The sequence below is a fragment of the Uranotaenia lowii genome, chromosome 2 (assembly GCF_029784155.1).
Source record: "Uranotaenia lowii strain MFRU-FL chromosome 2, ASM2978415v1, whole genome shotgun sequence".
NCBI lineage: Eukaryota > Metazoa > Arthropoda > Insecta > Diptera > Culicidae > Uranotaenia > Uranotaenia lowii.
Genome location: NC_073692.1, coordinates 390,881,460 through 390,899,987, shown reverse-complemented (window position 1 = coordinate 390,899,987; position 18,528 = coordinate 390,881,460). Strand labels below are relative to the sequence as shown.

Below are 18,528 nucleotides of genomic sequence, written 5' to 3'. Positions count from 1 at the left end.
ACAGAATGAATTCGATTCCTCTCTCAAAAGAAGGGGAAGAAAAGGAACTTCAATATATCTTCCAAACGGCTAATAAGAATGGATACCAATCCAGTTCTATTCAAGCCATCATCAACAAAAAACAAAAAATTCTTCAGAGAAAATCCTTCACTACTTTAACTCCAATTCAAAACGAGTTTCAACGGAGATCGATGGAATTTAATAGCTTCAATGCTCTTGAATTACGATCCAAGTTAACAAAATTTGATATTGAATTGGTTTTTAGTAGTTCCAATAATCAATTGAAATCCATTTTAGGATCAACAAAAGATCCGGTGGAACTTTTGCATAGATCCGGTGTGTACAAGATCAGTTGTTCTGACTGTGATAAGGTATACATTGGACAAACAAAAAGGAAGTTAATAGAGAGATTCGAAGAACATTTGGCAATTGCCAAATCAGATTCGAAGAAAAAAGTTCTCCCTTCACAGAATCCTAGATCTTCAGTAGCATTACACATCTGTGAAACAGGCCATTTGATCGATCAAGAAAATATTTCTTTACTTCGATCGTTGAACAGTAATTCGCTGAAGTTAGATGTAGCGGAAAGTATTGAAATTTTCAATCAAAATTCAGCTAAACTGTTGAACGGAGACAACGGACCAGGTCATAGTTGGCTGTTCAAGTTCTTAGGTAGGAAGAAATATAATTTACCTGACAACGCCCAAAATAGGGCGGGTAACAATAATAATCTACCTGACAACACCCAGAAAAGGGTAGGTAGGCCCAAGAAACTGACAACGGCACATTTGCCGAGCATTCGAAGGTTTTTTTTACCTACAAATAATTCAGAGCTACCTAGCTTGGACAATTTAAGGGAGGGATATGATACACTTTCTTCAGTCGATAACCCACTGAGGATGCTAGCAAGTAGCTAGTGAAATACTAGTATTTGGGTCTTTCAAATACTGTAGCTGAATTCAAAGGAATCTTCGACTACTTTGAAATAATAGTTTCATTCAGCTAAGAGGTTCTTCAAACCTTTGATTATTAGTTATCTGTGTGTAGGTTTTTTAAGTCCACAAGTTTGCTTTCCTCGCCATGCTTCCAAACTGCATTACTTACTCAAAAACTTACTTCTTTCAATTTCGAGAATTAACATAGTGAAATTATGAGAAAAGTACACCGTAAACTGTAAACTACATCACCCAGCAGAAATCACGTCAGTTTATAGGTCATCCTGAATAAGCAGGGGTGTATCAAAATCGTGCTTAGATATAATGAGACACCCTATCAACAAAATGTTGAGCCGTGATAAAACTTACCTATTAAAAGCATATTTTAGCGTGTTAATTATGATTTGTTAGCATAAAATCACTGTTAAGATTCTTCTTCTTCGATGCATCAGAAAGTATTGCCTAATTCATTTTTCTTCACTGACACATTATTGAAAGTGTCTTTAAATTTTCATTTAAATGAATTAAAGGCTATGTTGTGAAATTTATTGAAAAATATCAACAGTGTTTTATAATGTTGAGAAACTAGAAAAAAAAACCTTTAAAATGAATATAATCATCGAAATCGGTCAACGTTTGTGACCAGTGGAACGGCCGCAAATACTTGGGTCAATATGACCCAAACGGCTTATTATTGGTTTTTTTCATAGAGCCATTTCCGATGGACACCGGAAGTTATCGGGAACTACAGATTGTACAGATTTGAAAGTGCGTTTCGGGACACAAAAAAAAATCGAATAAGTAGAATTTTATTCAGAGGTTTTAAAGTTATTCCAGTGACCATATTGGCATGACATTTTAAAAAAAAAATCCGATAATTTTCTGGCTAATTTTGCCCCCTTCCAACGGTATTTCGAATCTGAAGAATTTGACAAAAATGTCCTTTGAGAATACTTTACCTTTTTAACAAAATTGTATCGTCAAAATTGCTTATTTTTCCTTGGCACTTTCTAACTGGGATAGCATTTCGTCAAAAGCGAGCGATGCGCACTCTTGCATCTACGTAAAAAAATTATCCAACAAACGAAATCGAATGTCCAGTCAGTATGGTTAACGGCTAAGCTATGTCGAATTTTGTGAAATTCCTCGTTTAAATCCCTCCTTGGATTATCTTTTGTTAAGTAGTCATGAAATTTCCCATAATGAAACATTTCAATAATTTCCTCAACCTTTGATTTGAAGCTTCTGATAGAACCATCATAAGACACATAATAAAATTAAGACACGCGTCATTGAAGATTATCTAGTGAATTCGGGGCATTCGCTTATCATCGATTACGGTTTATCAGTATCATTATCCGTACCAAATTGTATTGCTTCGGTAGTAGAACGGTTCCATTTTAGGCCACTGTATATAACTTGTTGCGACAGCCCCAAAATTAATCAGTAGTTACGATGTCTCGTTTGGCTTTGGTTGTCGTGTTTGCTTTGGTGGGATCCTGCTTCGGAGGAATTACTCCGTACTCGGATTGGGCTGGCCGCGTCGTCGGTGGTTCTGATGCTGCCCTCGGTCAGTTCCCGTACCAGGCTTCGATCCGCACCCCAGCCAATCAGCACTTCTGCGGTGGATCCATCATCAGTAGCACATGGATCCTGTGCGCTGCTCACTGCACCCAAGGTCGTACCCCAGCCAATACTGAAGTCGTTGTAGGAATTTTGGGCCGATTCGAGGGTACTAGACTGCCCATCAGCGAAATTATCAATCACCCCGAGTATGGTTCCATTTCTCTGGACAACGACATCTCGCTGATTCGTTTGGCTGCCCCATTAACATTCGGACCCAACGTTGCCGCCGTTCAGTTGGCAGATCAGCGTATCACCCAAGGAAATGCCATCGTCTCCGGATGGGGTCAAACCGACGTAAGAATAACGCAGTGCTGAGAATAAGACCTTAGGAAAATTGTTGATGAAATTTTAATTTTTATTTCATAGCACCCGGGTGATGCTGCTGAAGTGTTGCAGTTTGTGAGCAAGCCAATCATCGATAATGATGCGTGCCGAGCCCAGCACAACGCCATCAATGCCTTGCGAGTCCGTGACAACAACATCTGTGCCGGAGGTGAACTCGGCGTTGGAGCCTGTATGGGCGATTCCGGTGGCCCGCTAACTATTGGAGGAATCCAGGAAGGTGTTGTATCCTGGGGTATTGCCTGTGCTCAGGGTGTTCCGGATGTGTATGCTCGTGTTTCGTCCCACCGCGACTGGATCCGACAGAACACCGGTGTCTAAAATGTGATGTGGGAAATTTCCTAAAAATAAAATAATTCTGAATCTACTTTTATCTTGTTTTACTTGGTTTTTATTCACTATTGATTTAAAAAGTTGATGGAAGATTTATGCTTCGCCTTATGCAAATTCATACTTCAAGCGTTCTCTGTAACAGCATTCTGAACCCCTAGAATGGGTTATGTATTGAGATGTATTTTTTTATTTGTAACTGATTTATTAGAAACGGCTCATACGATTAGGTTTAAAGGAGATAAACTCGTTTTTTTTTGTATTTACAATCGTTTGCTTAGCTTAGCACTTTTTTTTAGAAGAAAAAAGAAGATAGAAAGGAAAACAGGAAAATAAAAAGGATTATAGACGAAGATCGATAGACTTTAGAAAAAGTTAGATTTCATACATGTTGTCCAAATCTAGCACAGCTAGTACATCTCTCACTGGAACGTTAGGTGGTTTTCCTAGGGCCCGAAGGGAGTCTATTAAATTCATTCTGGCGCTTGAGATGTATTTACCAACATAAGAAATCATAGTTTTTAATTAAGAGAAGAAGGTGACTGCTGGATCATAATTTAATTTGATTAATAACGAACACAAACACATACAGATTGCGATATTCCAATTAAGCTGTTTATGAAGGCCAATAGAGGGTGTTCAAATAATTTTATTTTGATGATTTTGAAATAAAATCATCGCGAATATTTTAGAAGATATCTAAAAAAAATTTTTATCCCTTAAAACTGTTTTCAAAATAGGATACAGTTTTTAAAACTTGAAGAAAACCTTATCTGCTTCTGAAATCAAATCATCAACTGCCACAAACAACTGAGTTCAAAAACAAATGTTCACAGCAAATTTTGAATTGCTGGAAACCAGAAAAAATTCTGCTGGTTTTTGTCCAGCCGGTTTCCCAGACCAAATTCCAGGAATTTGAATTGCTGAATACGATCAGCGAACTCAATTGCTGGAAACCACCTATCTCAATGGCTGAAAATCATCATTTTCTTTCAAAAACAATCGTTGCATAAACGACAAATACACAAACACTTTAACCGCACAACGGAAAATAACAAGCAAAAACAAAAACAAATTCGAGTTTAACAGATTGATTGCTGGTTTTTCAGCAAAGAAGATCAAGTGCTGGAAAAATCAGCAAGACGGAGAATGTTTGTTGGTTTTCAGCAAAAAATTTGATTGCTGGACTTTTCCAACAATTTTTTTAGCTGGAAGTCGAGGCAAAAATTAACTGTTTATATTAGGGTGTCCCAAATGATTGATTAGGGTGTGAAGAATAAACTTTCAAATGGAATCAACTAATAAAATTGCGTTTGGAGGATCCTCAAACGCGATTTTTGATAAAAAATCCCCATTTGTCGATCCGTACTCCTCATGACAACGCCAGGTGCCTTTCTGCATTTATTGTCAACGGTCGCAATCCAGGAGCTAGAATGAGAAGTTTTTATGCATTAACCTCATAACCAGACTGAACACCGGCAATTTAACAACTTTTTCGCTCTAAAGGGTGATCGGATCATAAAGTGGTCAAACTAAATTGCGTGTAAATTGATTATTTGTTTGTTTAAAAATCAAAGTATTTATCTTTTAAAAGTTCAATCTGTATAAAAGAAAATACTCAGTTGAAATTCCAGTCGACCTAGTCCAAATTTGGGAGACTTTCGTTTGACGCCATCCATCAGATTTTTTACAGTCACCTTATCCACTTTCTTCGGCGCAGAGCGCCAGTTTGCTTTGAACTACTCCTCGCTTGAATAATTTTCGATTGGGGAAGTTCTGGTGTGTTGGAAGAGTTCTTATCCTTGGGCACAACCTGAATGTTGTTAGCGGCAAACCACTCCATTGCCTTTTTTAACATAATGGCAGGGTGCAAAATCCGACCAATACAGCACAGACAAGTCATGTTTCCTCAGGAAAAGCAGCAAACGCTTTTTTAAGTATATATCCTAGTTGACGATCCTTGCTGCAAAAAAAGTCGCTTTTCAAGCCCTAGGTACAGATAGCTTCCCAAACGAGATATTTCGTGAAAAACTTTGATAGTTTGAATGCTTGAAAATGTCTGCCACCTTTCCTCATCCGGATGCTGTAGAAAACTTTTGTCCCGGAAGCTGTCTGAAATCTGCCTTTGCTTGGGTTTCGTCGTCCATTACCACGCAATCAAATATCCTCAACAATGTCGTATGCAGTCTCCGAGATCTTGTTTTTGGTGTAAGCATTTGCTTAATTTAGCTTAAAGACATAATGTCGAAAACCAAATAAAAGCATCATTCTACACATACACATCTACAAAATGAGGGGTGTTCAGATTGCTTATATGAATGATTAGAAAAAATACGGCGAATTTAAATTGACTACTTTTTGAGATTGTATTCCATTTACCCAAAAACTTTTGCCCAGAATGAATTTTCCCCAGAATGACAAAAAACCCGAAACAAACCCCAGTATGAACCATTTTCCAAACAAAAATTCCCCAGATTGCACCATTTACGAGAATTTTTATTCGAGACCATTTTCCACGTTTTTTTTCCCCAGAATGGAACATTTCCCAAAATGGCACAGATCCCTGATTTCTTCCTCTATTTTTTTTATTTTTCTAAGGAATTATTGTAAATTTTATAGATTTTATAGAATAATTTTAGAACAAATATTGTATTTTGTTTAAGGCTAGGGTACTTTCATTGATTTGAGGCTAACCACGGATATTCAAAAAACCGTTCCATCCAGAAAGAACACAGTAGAAACAACAGTTATACAAAACTCTACCACCTAAATTCACCCAACTTTTTTTTAAATAAATAACCGTAAAACTAGTGACGAACAGATTCAGACAGTACGCTTTTTCCAGAAGCAACAGGGACGACATTTTTAATCCCTAAAAATGATGTCATACGACATCGGAACATCGGTTTCAAAATAAATTTCGTTTGTTATAAGATTATTGGACTGATTTGCCGGAAATAAATACTCAAAACAAACATACAGTCGACATCTCGTAAACCCAACATAATCAGTTATTTTTTCAAAGCAGTGTTTGGAACATAACATTGAGAAATTTATGGGTACAAAAAGGTGGTGCGGATCTATGAAATAATTGTAATTTTAGTAATTTTAGTTATTTTTGTAATTTTGGTAATTTTTGTAGTGTTTGTAACTTACGTCATTTTTGTTATTTTGGTAATTTTTGTAATTTTTGTAATTTTTGAAATTTTTGAAATTTTTGTAATTTTTGTAATTTTTGTAATTTTTGTAATTTTTGTAATTTTTGTAATTTTTGTAATTTTTGTAATTTTTATAATTTTTGTAATTTTTGTTATTTTTTTTTATTTTTGTAATTTTTGTAATTTTTGTAATTTTTGTAATTTTTGTAATTTTTGTAATTTTTGTAATTTTTGTAATTTTTGTAATTTTTGTAATTTTTGTAATTTTTGTAATTTTTGTAATTTTTGTAATTTTTGTAATTTTTGTAATTTTTGTAATTTTTGTAATTTTTGTAATTTTTGTAATTTTTGTAATTTTTGTAATTTTTGTAATTTTTGTAATTTTTGTAATTTTTGTAATTTTTGTAATTTTTGTAATTTTTGTAATTTTTGTAATTTTTGTAATTTTTGTAATTTTTGTAATTTTTGTAATTTTTGTAATTTTTGTAATTTTTGTAATTTTTGTAATTTTTGTAATTTTTGTAATTTTTGTAATTTTTGTAATTTTTGTAATTTTTGTAATTTTTGTAATTTTGGTAATATTTGTCATTTTTGTCCGCGGGGTTTTCCCATTAGATACAGTGTACTTTACAATTAGTTGACTATATTCACATTTGCAATTTTAGTCAGCTGGATTGCCCATTTGATTAATAGTAATTATACTACCTATTTCTTACATTTGGAAAAAAAAATTATTCTACCGAAACAATCCAACTCAGTATTTTCCTTATTTATCTGTTTCGTTATCTGTGAAATTACCACAGATCCGTAGTTCCATTTGTATTTTGTTTGTTGTTGAAATTACAATATCAGTGTGAACAAAATTGTTAATCGGCTCTGGCCAATCAGTACTGATTAAGTCGTGTGGCTTATAGATAAGCGCTTATTATAGCCAAATGTTTTTCCAATTCAATGAGTTGGGGTATTTCCTGCCTGCAATTACAAATTTGTTTATTCGTGTGATATCTGCTGGAAAGTCCAAATTAACTAACCTTTCCCTGATTGATTCAAAGCATTCGAAAGAAGATACATGCTTGTTTATTGAATAGATTTATAACCCGTTCGAACAATTGTATCCCAAACCTATGACAAGAAAAGCTTGATTTGCACTTTTTATCGTTTCAGAAAATTGATTCAGTTTGCCAGAATTTTTTCCACTCCCATCCGGGCCTAGCAATTCCGGGCATTTTTCCAAAAAAACCTGGCTAAATCCGGGCATGGATTTCAATTTTTCAAATTCAAAAACCGGGCAAAAACCGGGCAAAACTTGGGTGTTATTGTATATAAAAGCAAAGAAAAACTGGAAAAAAATAAAATTATTATTTTATTAATGTAATGGCAGACTTCCAAAAGCTTTTTGGAACACTTAAATATTTACAGGTTTATAAATGTAAATCAGCGGAATTATTTGAAAAAACCGTTGAAAATTTCCATACCGTTAATCGATTTTGCTGAAACTTACTCAAAAACTTTGAATTATTTTCGGTTTCTTTGTGAAAATTGTGGAAAAATCCGGGCAATATCCGAACTTTTTTCACGATATCCGGGCAACCGGGCCGGACCGGACTTTCTCAAAATTTTGCATCAAATATCCGGGCAAACCCGGATAAAACCGGGCATTCTGGCAAGCTTATTCATACGTCATAAGAAAAGTTTAATTTGAGTTCAAAGCTTCAGCTAGTTTTTTATACTTGATAACTTGAACATTAATTGAGGCCTTAAATTCTGAACTATGGTATTCGATTTGGATATTTTTTCAAAACATAATACCTATTCTTCTTTAATCTTTGCGTGTCAGACAGTTTTCAAATATTATAAGTGTTCTGACACTTTGTTTTGTTAGAGTTTTCTGCATGCATGAATGAAAATTGATGGAAATCAACTAGGACTAGGACTAGAACTAGGATCAACTATTGGACTAAAGTTTATATGTAAAATACTTTAAGGAGTCCAATAGGATCTATGAGTGCGCTATTTCATTCTTACTATTCATGAAGTGAAGATGATGGATTCCATGAAGGAAGGGAATATTTGAGGTTTGTCAAGCGCAAATCAAATCTTCGAAGTGACAAAAACATTTCTTTAAACTAGTTTAACTAGCTGACTAGTTAACACGCCTGACTTCATGTCAGCAAGAAAAAAAAACCCGCCGTAAAACTAAACAAAAAACGGTGGTCAAATTGTGCGCAAAATGTTGGAAACGCCATCGGGAAGATATTTTGAAAAATTACGTGAAGAAACTGCAAGCCGAACTCTTCCGAGGGCACCTGGCAGGTTTCCAGCCAGAAATTTTTCGTTGACAAGACTCGCTTGAATGTTCCGAAGATAAAAAAAGAGGAATAAATGAAAAATTTGATGTCTAACACTTAAGGTGGCTTACAATCTGTAAAAGCTGCAAATCAGTCAGTGCTACGTAACTATGGACCTAATGAATGGCTAAGGTCGCCTCTAAATGCGATATTTTTTCTTTAAATAACACTTCTATAGATCGTTACAAGTTAAAACTATGTATTGATTGGATCTGGAATGGTGAAATTACTTGAAATTAGAGGTGGAGTGATTAAAATTTAAATATGTTGTTTTCATGTCGATAAAATCACAAGTTCATTTCGATCAAATTACAAGTTCGATCAATTTCAAGTTCTGAGTAGTTTTGAAAGTCAAGCTTCAGGAAACAAAAAAAGTATTTAAAAAAGCCTTGATTTGGAAAAAGAGTGGTTCATAATATGCATTACAGATGGCGCACGTGGCGCCGAAAAATTGAAGTCGATGAATTTCTTCATTGGACCCTAATATAAAAACCACTAGATTTTTGCACATGCTTGCATTACATTATTTAGTAGCTTTACTGAAAATTTAATCAGTTCCCATCCAAGCATTCAAGAGTTATTCACAAAACAAATTGTTGCATTTTTTTCTCCAATACACTCCTTATGTATTCTTTCTTCTAATTATAGACACTTTACCACGTTTGTTGCGTTCGTGTCTCGTAACTTTATTCACTAACTTAATCTATTTAACAATTTTTTGTCAGTTGTCATTTGAGAATAAAACAAATCAACATTTTTTTTATTCCTGTTCATTGTTGGAAAGGGCAACTTCCAGGGATCCATCAATTCCGCAGTCACGTCTATGTGAATGAAAATTGTATTTTACACAGAAATACTGGGTAGTGAGATTTGAAACCTTAATTTTAGAGAAATCCCACAGAAGGTACCGATAGCTAATCGCCAAACCGACAATCTATATCAGTAAAGTAATAAATGTTATCCATAATGATAAGATTTCCTTCATCATGAGTATATAAAGCCATCGAACTAACGGAACAGTTTAAGGAGAGCAGTCAAAATGTTCCGATTGAGCTTGTTGTTTGTGCTTTTGGCGTCGGTTGCCGTTTTCGGCAAATGTGAGTAAACAGTAAATTTAATGTTGAAGCCTTATTTTATTAGAGACTCTGTCATATTGCAGACGTACCGGCTGAGTACCAGGAATGGGAAGGATTCATCGTCGGCGGTCAGAATGCCGCTTCCGGTCAGTTCCCGTACCAGGTTTCTCTGCGTTCGGCCCTTAACTCCCATTTCTGTGGCGCTTCTATTGTGAACTCTCGCTGGGTCCTGTCTGCTGCTCACTGTACCGTTGGCCGAACCACCGCCAATACCCGAATTGTTGTCGGAACTCACTTGCTGAACAGCGGTGGAATTTCCCATAACACCCAGCACATCGTCAACCACCCGTCGTACAATGCCAACACTCTGGCTAACGACGTTTCGGTCCTCCAGACTGCCACCGTTATCGCTTTCACCAACTTGGCTCAGCCAATTGGTCTGTCTGCTACCTTCATCAATACTGCCACTGGAGCTCTCGCTTCCGGATGGGGACGTCTTGGAGCTAACGCTGGTATCCCCAACAACCTGCAGTGGCTGAGCACCAGCATCATCACCCTGGCCGATTGCCGTAACCGTCACTCAACTGCCAACGCTGCTTCCGTCTTCGATCACACCGTCTGTACTTTGAGCCCAACTGGCCAGGGTATGTGCATGGGAGATTCTGGTGGCCCACTGGTCCATGGAGGTCTGCAGCAGGGTATTGTTTCCTGGGGTATTCCTTGCGGAATGGGCGCTCCCGATGTATTCGCTCGTGTTTCCTCCTTCCGTGCCTGGATCCTGTCCCACACCGGTTAAACGAAAGTCTCTAATAAAGTGATATTTAAATGCTAAGTTAAATGGTGTTTTGATTGGTAATTCGTCTATTTCAGCAAGTGTTGAGTTCAAAATTGAACCTATCACAAATGTCAAAAATAAGAGTAGAACAACAATCAATTTTTTCTCCAAAATTTGTTGTCAATTTGTTCTCCTATAACAATTCCATGTGAATTGAAGTCATCCAGGAACAACCTTGACTTGGCTCAGATATTACTGAGCACATGTCCCATGGTGACTTCTATTGACTGCAACTCACTGAGGCCAGTACTAATGTTAAAATCGTGGAATGAGATGTTTAATTTAGAAGACATCCATGTTTCGGAAAGGGCAAAAATACCGCAACTTGTTTCATGGAGAAGAAATTTGAACGGATCCAGTTTAGGGATTAAACTACGACAATTTTACTGTAACACAGTGATATCTCTTGGCTTAAATTAGCCATCGTGAGAGATAAAAACTGAAAGAAGGGTCCAAGTTTACATGAATTGCTTCAAAAATTTCTTCACTACAGGTAGCATTGAGGATACAATGCCCCTGATCGATTCTTATTCGTTGAAAATTGTTAAAACTCCATTTAAAATGTCAGACATCTTGAACAGTCCCGATTGAGCAGATGGTTCTGACAAAACTTCATCCGATCTTTGGGTCTTAGAAGTCTCCGGAACTTGTGTTTCATTCTGAGATGCATATTTCATGGAGCATCCGAGAGGGACAAGCTTTCCTTATCCAGAATTTGTCAAGCTATATGTTGGAACCTTTTCGGAACTCTGGGGATCTGCTGGCAGCAATTTTATTGTCAGCTTTACGGTTGGCCACTAACATGCGCAACTTGTTTGATCGCACCTCTGTTGCAATGGTCACGGAGGTACACCTCGCCAGATCATTGGTTATCTGCACCACATTTAACTATTTTCCGTTTCCCTTCGTGTAGACTCGGAGACGGGTTACTTTACTACCAACCGAGGATGATTTCGAATCATCATCCATCCGAGAATTAGGAACATCTGAAGGACTAGTAGCAGCCGAATCCTCCAGATGCTCCTCATTCTCGTAGGTGACACTCTCATTTCCCTAGTTGGCGGGTTTTACGCAAGCGGAATCACAAAGGCCTTCCATTTAAAATATGAGCGAAGCAACCAATTATCGATAAATACATAAATAAGGGAAATAATACTAGAAAAGAAACAGTGAAAAAAGTTGGAATAAGGAACTTCCAATTTTTAAGCACTTATAACACTGTTTTTTTTTTTCAAGTGTTTGTTGATTGCTCCAACCACGTGGTCATTTGTTGATCCTCCTAAATGGCGATTGGTGACGAGAAACCAGCAATCACACGCTCCTGTGTTCACTTCGTCCTGAGTCCTATTTGTTAAGGTGGACAAAACAGATTCCCCGAGTCCAAAGCTCCGAAATTCGCTCGCGATAGCTTCTATCTTTACACTTTTCTCATAGCACCCTCAGGCAGCGTTGGTTAGCCCCTGCCTTTGCTGTACGAACCGAGAAAATACTATGCGACATTTCATTTTCAGATTATCAAAGCAGGCCTTCCATTTTCTTGTTTACGGATGAGGGAAGGCTCTGCCCAAAACACAAATTGATGGACGATTCACAACAGAATTTTCCGTCTGATGCATACCCGCATAATCAAATATCATACACTGAATCATCAATATTATTATGTTCTGATTACATGAATAGTGAATATTCGAGTAATCGTTCTAGAATCTTCCTATTTTTAACAAAACTTTCTAGTTTTCATGCGTCTTCGCTTGAAATGATAAAAAAATATTTTTGAAAGATACGAGTAATAATCCATAAAACAAAACTCAGGATTCATTTGAGTGTGTCGTGACTTATTTGAGTGTGTGTCTTCACTCAGCAAAACAAAAACAAAATGGCTCATGGTTTTGTCCAAATTATCCGAAAACTTCCTTTTGTTCAAAATTGTAAACTCAAATGTAAGTTTTTAGCATTTTTATTTCGTACGAACTATTTTTAAGTAATCTTAAATATCTTTTCCACGATTGAACACCCCCAATGTCCTGCAATCTTAATGCAAATGGTCCGGAAGTTGCATAGGTATTTACTTCGATTTCACTCCCCCACACGCTCATATTTTTGTTTCTTGAACAGTGCCGGAACCGGAACCTAACGACAAAATTTGCAATTGCGGGCTGCTGCTGGTTTATCGAAGGCACTTGGCAGACATCTTCAGCTGAAACATGGTAGCTCGATTGGCTTTACCTCCACCTCCTCCGTCAGTCGATGGAGCCGGCTCAAAGTTCCTAACGTCTTCCGTAAATGGTCAACCAGTTTCGTTTGAATCTACTGCAACCGAACCGAACCGTTCCACCGAATCTGACATTCGTATTTGTGATGGATCCGGATACAATTCCCCAAGATCCACCGGGAGTAAAACGTGGGCTTGTTCTACGGCTAGGGGAAGATGCATGCCAGTGTGGTTGACGACGCTGCAACTGCGCTGTGGTGAGAATCGAGGAAGTTTGCGAAAAACCTGTATTGGAAATACCGTTTTCGGTCTCATTTGTTGTAAGTATTCAGTGTTCATTAAAATTTTCCTTGCCCATCTCCTTAATTTTTTTGTTCCTGCACAGCACCGGATTGCACTAAAATTTAGCAACTGCGGGCAGCTGCTGTGTTGTCGATAAAGATCACCGTAAATAAGCACGACATGGGAACTGGGATGAAATCCCTGGAAGCCGTTGCCACCATAGAAAATTTCGGCAAAATGAAATGGCCCGCGGCAAAGCGGATCTAAATAATGCTGTTCTACGCCTTCATCAGCGTTGTCCAGGCGGTAAGTTTTCAATCAATTTTAAGTAGCGATCAGCAACCCGCAGTTTACTTTCTTCAGGCTTCAAAGCTTGCTTTTCGCCTTACAACATTTTAATGCGACCCGCAAAGATCAAATGGAAATATTTGAGAAAAAAAATAGAAATATCTAAAGGAAACTAGATAGGACTGTTATTTTTTAGAGTGAGAGTATGATTGCAGATGCAAAGAGAAAAAAAGCTGCGAGAAGATACAAAGATGGTATAGAGAAGGCATTATAAATATAGTTTGGTGTTTGTAAATGCATCATAAAATTCGTCCTGGAACTTGATGAGTGTAACATGAAAGGTACAATTCAAATGAAGAGTTTTTTTTATACAAAAAGTTAAAAATTATACCAAATGCCAAATTAAGCTTGCCTATTGTCCGTAGATATTTTAAGCAGATTTTGAACAGAACAGACAGTAATGACATCGATTTTGTATTTTGAGAAAGCAAATAATGTATCTGTTTGAAAGCTGGTATCTTCGTGAACAAATATTTTTAACATTAATAATAACAAAATAAACCACTGATCAAGACCCAGTTATGTAAAGTTAGAAAACTACGTATGTGTGAAGTTTCTTTATCTGTTCTGGCTATTTTTTTTTTTTTCAAATTTTACATTTTTTCCAATTTGGACGCCATTTTCAATTCATATTTTTACATACATTATGTACTATTAAGTTCAGATTTCTTTTATCCCTGAGAAAAAAGAACCAAAAAAAAGTTCAGATTTCTAATTCTGATGCATAAATATTTTCGGATATTGGCACTTTCGATGTTTTCCAAATTGAACGTTGAAAGTGTACAATTATTTGTAAAACATAATATAAAAAAGCGTTACATTTTTTGGTTACAATCATAGAATTAAAACTTTTTTCATTAACTCACAAAGTTATTGGGACATTGCATATGAACTTTCTTCGCTCAATAAAAGCGTATGTGATTACTTAAACTATAGACCGCTTGAAAAATTCCAAATTTATAAATGTGCCGTTGATTAAAAAGTTTATTTTCTGTCATTATCTAGGCCGCCAGTTTGTTGTTGAAGCAGTCGGGCATCTGGGCAAAAATACTTCAATAGGTACTAGTTCTTGATTTCACGTTGAAGGTAAAATATTCTCAGGAGATCAATGATTCACTGCATCTTTGTCGCAGTGTTAAATGTGCCATTAAATTCTTATAAAAAGTACGTTAAAGTATGAAATTTCGATTTTAAAGAATTTGTATAGCTCTCAATAAAGTGACATCATCACCGAAATGCTTGTATTAATTTTTGAATATCTGAAATATCATAAAATATTATCTTTTTATAACTATTTATCGAATCGTCCAGTTCGATTGATTTCTATCGTACTATCCCGCATAGCTAAAAACTATACGATATGTTGTATCGTTATTTTTTTATGAGAAAACCATTAAGTGAAGATTCCACGTATGATACTACTTGCTCGGAGTGAGTAGAAAAAAGCAAAAAAAATCGAATGGTTACTCTACTTAACGACCTGTTCACTGTATCGTTAAGTGCGTCCAAACGATTCCATTGCACGGAAAAAATATCAGATAAATCGTACATTAATAATCCATAACTATAAAGACAATCTTTTGGGTGTCTTGGGAAAAAGATAATGGGAATCATCATTGTACAATACTGCTCCATGCGGGTAGTTGCTAAGCGATCTTAGAAGGGGAAATTTTTCGTTTGTTGCATTCGCTCGCGATCGTCTCTATATATTATTCAGCAGTGAAACATTCGGAAGTTAACTGCTCAAAATGTATCGCTTATATACCAATAGTAGACGCCGGGTTAGGTGGATATGTTTGGGAATTTATACTTCCCCTGCTAAAAGCTACAAGCAATTCTGACCAAAGATTGCTGCGACAATTACGAAAACAAAAAAAGCTCGGATAGTCTGCTCGTGAATAGTTCACCAACGATGCGCTCAGCAATGATCAGCGACAACTAGAATTTTGAATGTTGCAGATCACCATTGAGTGTTTTCGTTGTTGATACAAAATTGTTGCATCCGCTTAACTGCCTTATACAGGAAGATAGATGCAACATACGCCTTCCCCTTTGGCTGAAAAGTGCAAACTTGATTGCAACAGCAAGGAAAAATAAAATTGTGGTTCCTGTGATGAGTTGGCTCGCTTGGTGATTAGAGGAAATGAGCGAATTTCGGATCCTTGTCCGAATTTATGCCTCAAAGGTGTCCCAAACCGGGCTTTGTAGGTCAAACAGGAGAGCACCTCCTGTTGATGGTTATTTGATTTGACCGAATCCGCAACCATAACCTCAATCCAAGTAGAAAACTCTCTCCGAAAACAGTGGAATAACAGTGAACAAAAACGCGTCTGCACTGGCCGAACGACTCAAACTCGAATGCGCTGGTTTTATGTATTTCTTCAGATTTGCCGCTTTCATTCATCCTTTGAGTCTAAATCAGGCCAAACGATTGTAGGATTGTTATGCAAAGGTACACCCATAGAAGAGGTTACAGAAATCCAATGCCTTTTTAGCATATCTCTGTGCCGATAATGCCCTGAAATGTGCACTGTGCCGAAGACGGTATGTTTGAAAAACCGTAACTGGCATAAGGACTCGGCTTCCAACCAAAATTATGCATGACCACTAAAACATGCATTCAAGCGAAACAAGAAAAACATTTTATGGGATTTCGTTCCTATTGGATAATCCATCCCAGAAACAAGAAAATAAAAATAATAACCACAGCGCCGTAGGGAGATTCGAACTCAAAACACCAAGACCATATGGTCTTGCCAGACCGACATCTTAACCAGTGTACTATTTGAGCTTCATGTAAAAGAGGGATATTTGTCATAGGCATTCTGCCACCGATCAATCACAAAAGAAACGCACGACAGTGGCTTCCCGGCGTTTGGCCTCCTTTCAAGGTATTCATTTGTCTTGTGATGGAAACGGAAAAGGGAACGGGAGTGAAGGAAACGGGAAACCCATTGAATGAGAACTGTGCTTTGCTTACTGCCTGCTATTACATACACACGCTACATATACACAGCTGGCAAAGCCGGGCAGCTTGGCCGGTGTGGTTGTTTGCCGGTGAATTGAAGGAATGTTTTTGTTGTTGCTTTTGCTACATACACACGCACAGCTTAGCCGTGGTTATTTGCCGGTGGATTGAATTGAAGCAATGTTTTTTTTTTTGTTGCTTTTACTGCATACACACGCACAGCTCGGCCGTGGTTTGCCGGTGCCGGTGGATTGAATTATACCGTATTTGTTTATGCCGAGTGTTGCACTAGTGTTGCACTGGTGCACCACTAGGTGCACCCATAGAAGAGGTTGCAAAAATCCAATGCCTATTTAGCATATCTCTGTGCCGATAATGCGCTGAAATGTGCACTGTGCCGAAAACGATATGTTTGAAAAACCGTAACTCGGCTCCAAACCAAAATGATGACCACTACATTCAAGCGGAACAAGAAACACATTTTATGGGATTTATTTCCTATTGGACAATTCATCCCAGAAACAAGAAAATAAAAATTAAAACCACAGCGCCGTAGTGGGAATCGAACTCAAATTACCATTAAAAGCGTCTTGCCAGTCCGGCATTTTAACCAGTGTACTATTCACGCTTCATGCAGGATGAGGGATATTTGTCATAGGCTTTCTGTAACCGATCAATCACAAAAAAAAAACGCACAACGGCGGCTTCCCGGCGTTTAGCCTTCTTTCAATGCATTCCTTTGTCTTGCGATGGAAACGGGAAAGGGAACGGGAAACACATTGAATGAGAACTGTGCTTTGCTTACTGCCTGCTATTACATACACACGCTACATATACACAGCTGCTAAAGCCGGGCAGCTTGGTCGGTGTGGTTGTTTGCCGGTGAATTGAAGGAATGTTTTTGTTGTTGCTTTTGCTACATACACACGCACAGCTTAGCCGTGGTTGTTTGCCCTATAGATTGAATTGAAGCAATGTTTTTTTTGTTGCTTTTACTGCATACACACGCACAGCTTGGCCGTGGATGTTTGCCGGTGGATTGAATTAGAAGGATGTTTTTGTTGTTGCTTTTGCTACATTCACACGCACAGTGCTCGGTTCGCTGGCTGCCTGGTGTTGCCCGGTATTTATTTCTATCCTTCTTCGTCTTGTGATGCGATAGGGAGGGACGTGAATTCGTTTTTATTTTGTTTCTTTCAGACATACGCAATTCGGGTCACTTGGGAGGTTAATGCCGGTGGGAGCAAATCGAATCAGCACCGGTCGCGTTATCTTCTTGTACCAATGATGCCTTGTACCAATGATGCCGCCATTGGCACAGAGGCTGAATTGTGGGTGTGCTGTCAAACTGTTTGTTTATTCGGACGGTGTTGCACTGGTTTTGACCTGGTGTTGCACTGCCATCGGGCGGTGTTGCCCCGGAAATTTTGTCAGTGTTGCGAGAGAGCGTGTGCGTGAGTGAGGTAGCAATACACTGGCGACGATTTGTGTTTGTTTTTGTCGGGAACGGTGGAACACTGATCGAGGGGAGAAAACAAATACGGTATTAGAAGGATGTTTTTGTTGTTGCTTTTGCTACATTCACACGCACAGTGCTCGGTTCGCTGGCTGCCTGGTGTTGACCGGTATTTATTTCCTTCCTTCTTCGTCTTGTGATGCGATAGGGAGGGAGGTGAGAACGTTTTTATTTTGTTTCATTCAGACATACGCATTTCGGTTGCACTGGGAGATTAATGCCAGTGGGAGCTAATCGAATCAGCACCGGTCGTGTTATCTTCTTGTACCAATGATGCTATGTAATTGACAGCACGCCATTGGCACAGAGGCTGAATTTTGGGTGTACCTAGTAACCTTTTTTTGTAAACATTCTTGCGCGTAAATGTTGTGGTCTAGGCAGAGTTTCATAGTCGCGATTAATGTAGATTTCATCATCCATCAAAATACAACCCGATTTCCTGGTCAGAAGTTTGTCGTGGAGTTTCCGACCCCTTGGTTTCACGGACTCAGCCTGTTTGGTGCTCCTTCTTGGCTGCTTTTGCTTCCGCTTGGTCAGAAATCCATTTAGCTT

The 18,528-nt window shown here is 37.7% G+C and overlaps 3 protein-coding genes across 3 annotated transcripts; all 3 read left to right on the top strand.

Annotated features, from left to right (window-relative positions):
- Positions 1-2,380: 2,380 nt before the first annotated feature.
- LOC129748183 (chymotrypsin-2-like) lies at positions 2,381-3,270 on the top strand. The gene is made up of 2 exons (XM_055742693.1): positions 2,381-2,855; positions 2,928-3,270. Exons 1-2 carry the CDS (start codon positions 2,391-2,393, stop codon positions 3,222-3,224), a joined length of 762 nt encoding a protein of 253 aa, XP_055598668.1. The 5' UTR covers positions 2,381-2,390; the 3' UTR covers positions 3,225-3,270.
- A 6,473-nt stretch (positions 3,271-9,743) lies between these two features.
- Positions 9,744-10,653, top strand: LOC129748014 (chymotrypsin-2-like). The gene is made up of 2 exons (XM_055742462.1): positions 9,744-9,836; positions 9,899-10,653. Exons 1-2 carry the CDS (start codon positions 9,779-9,781, stop codon positions 10,609-10,611), a joined length of 771 nt encoding a protein of 256 aa, XP_055598437.1. The 5' UTR covers positions 9,744-9,778; the 3' UTR covers positions 10,612-10,653.
- A 2,174-nt stretch (positions 10,654-12,827) lies between these two features.
- On the top strand, positions 12,828-13,691 carry LOC129743676 (uncharacterized). Its single transcript, XM_055735763.1, has 2 exons — positions 12,828-13,182; positions 13,248-13,691. The coding sequence occupies exons 1-2, from the start codon at positions 12,855-12,857 to the stop codon at positions 13,268-13,270; spliced, it is 351 nt and encodes a 116-aa protein (XP_055591738.1). The 5' UTR covers positions 12,828-12,854; the 3' UTR covers positions 13,271-13,691.
- Positions 13,692-18,528: the final 4,837 nt, after the last annotated feature.

Coding starts and splice junctions, on each gene's coding strand:
- LOC129748183 (XM_055742693.1), top strand. CDS start 2,391: ATGTCTCGTTTGGCTTTGGTTGTCGTGTTTGCTTTGGTGGGATCCTGC. Junction 2,856..2,927: donor CCGGATGGGGTCAAACCGAC/GTAAGAATAACG, acceptor TTTATTTCATAG/CACCCGGGTGATGCTGCTGA.
- LOC129748014 (XM_055742462.1), top strand. CDS start 9,779: ATGTTCCGATTGAGCTTGTTGTTTGTGCTTTTGGCGTCGGTTGCCGTT. Junction 9,837..9,898: donor GGTTGCCGTTTTCGGCAAAT/GTGAGTAAACAG, acceptor GTCATATTGCAG/ACGTACCGGCTGAGTACCAG.
- LOC129743676 (XM_055735763.1), top strand. CDS start 12,855: ATGGTAGCTCGATTGGCTTTACCTCCACCTCCTCCGTCAGTCGATGGA. Junction 13,183..13,247: donor CGTTTTCGGTCTCATTTGTT/GTAAGTATTCAG, acceptor GTTCCTGCACAG/CACCGGATTGCACTAAAATT.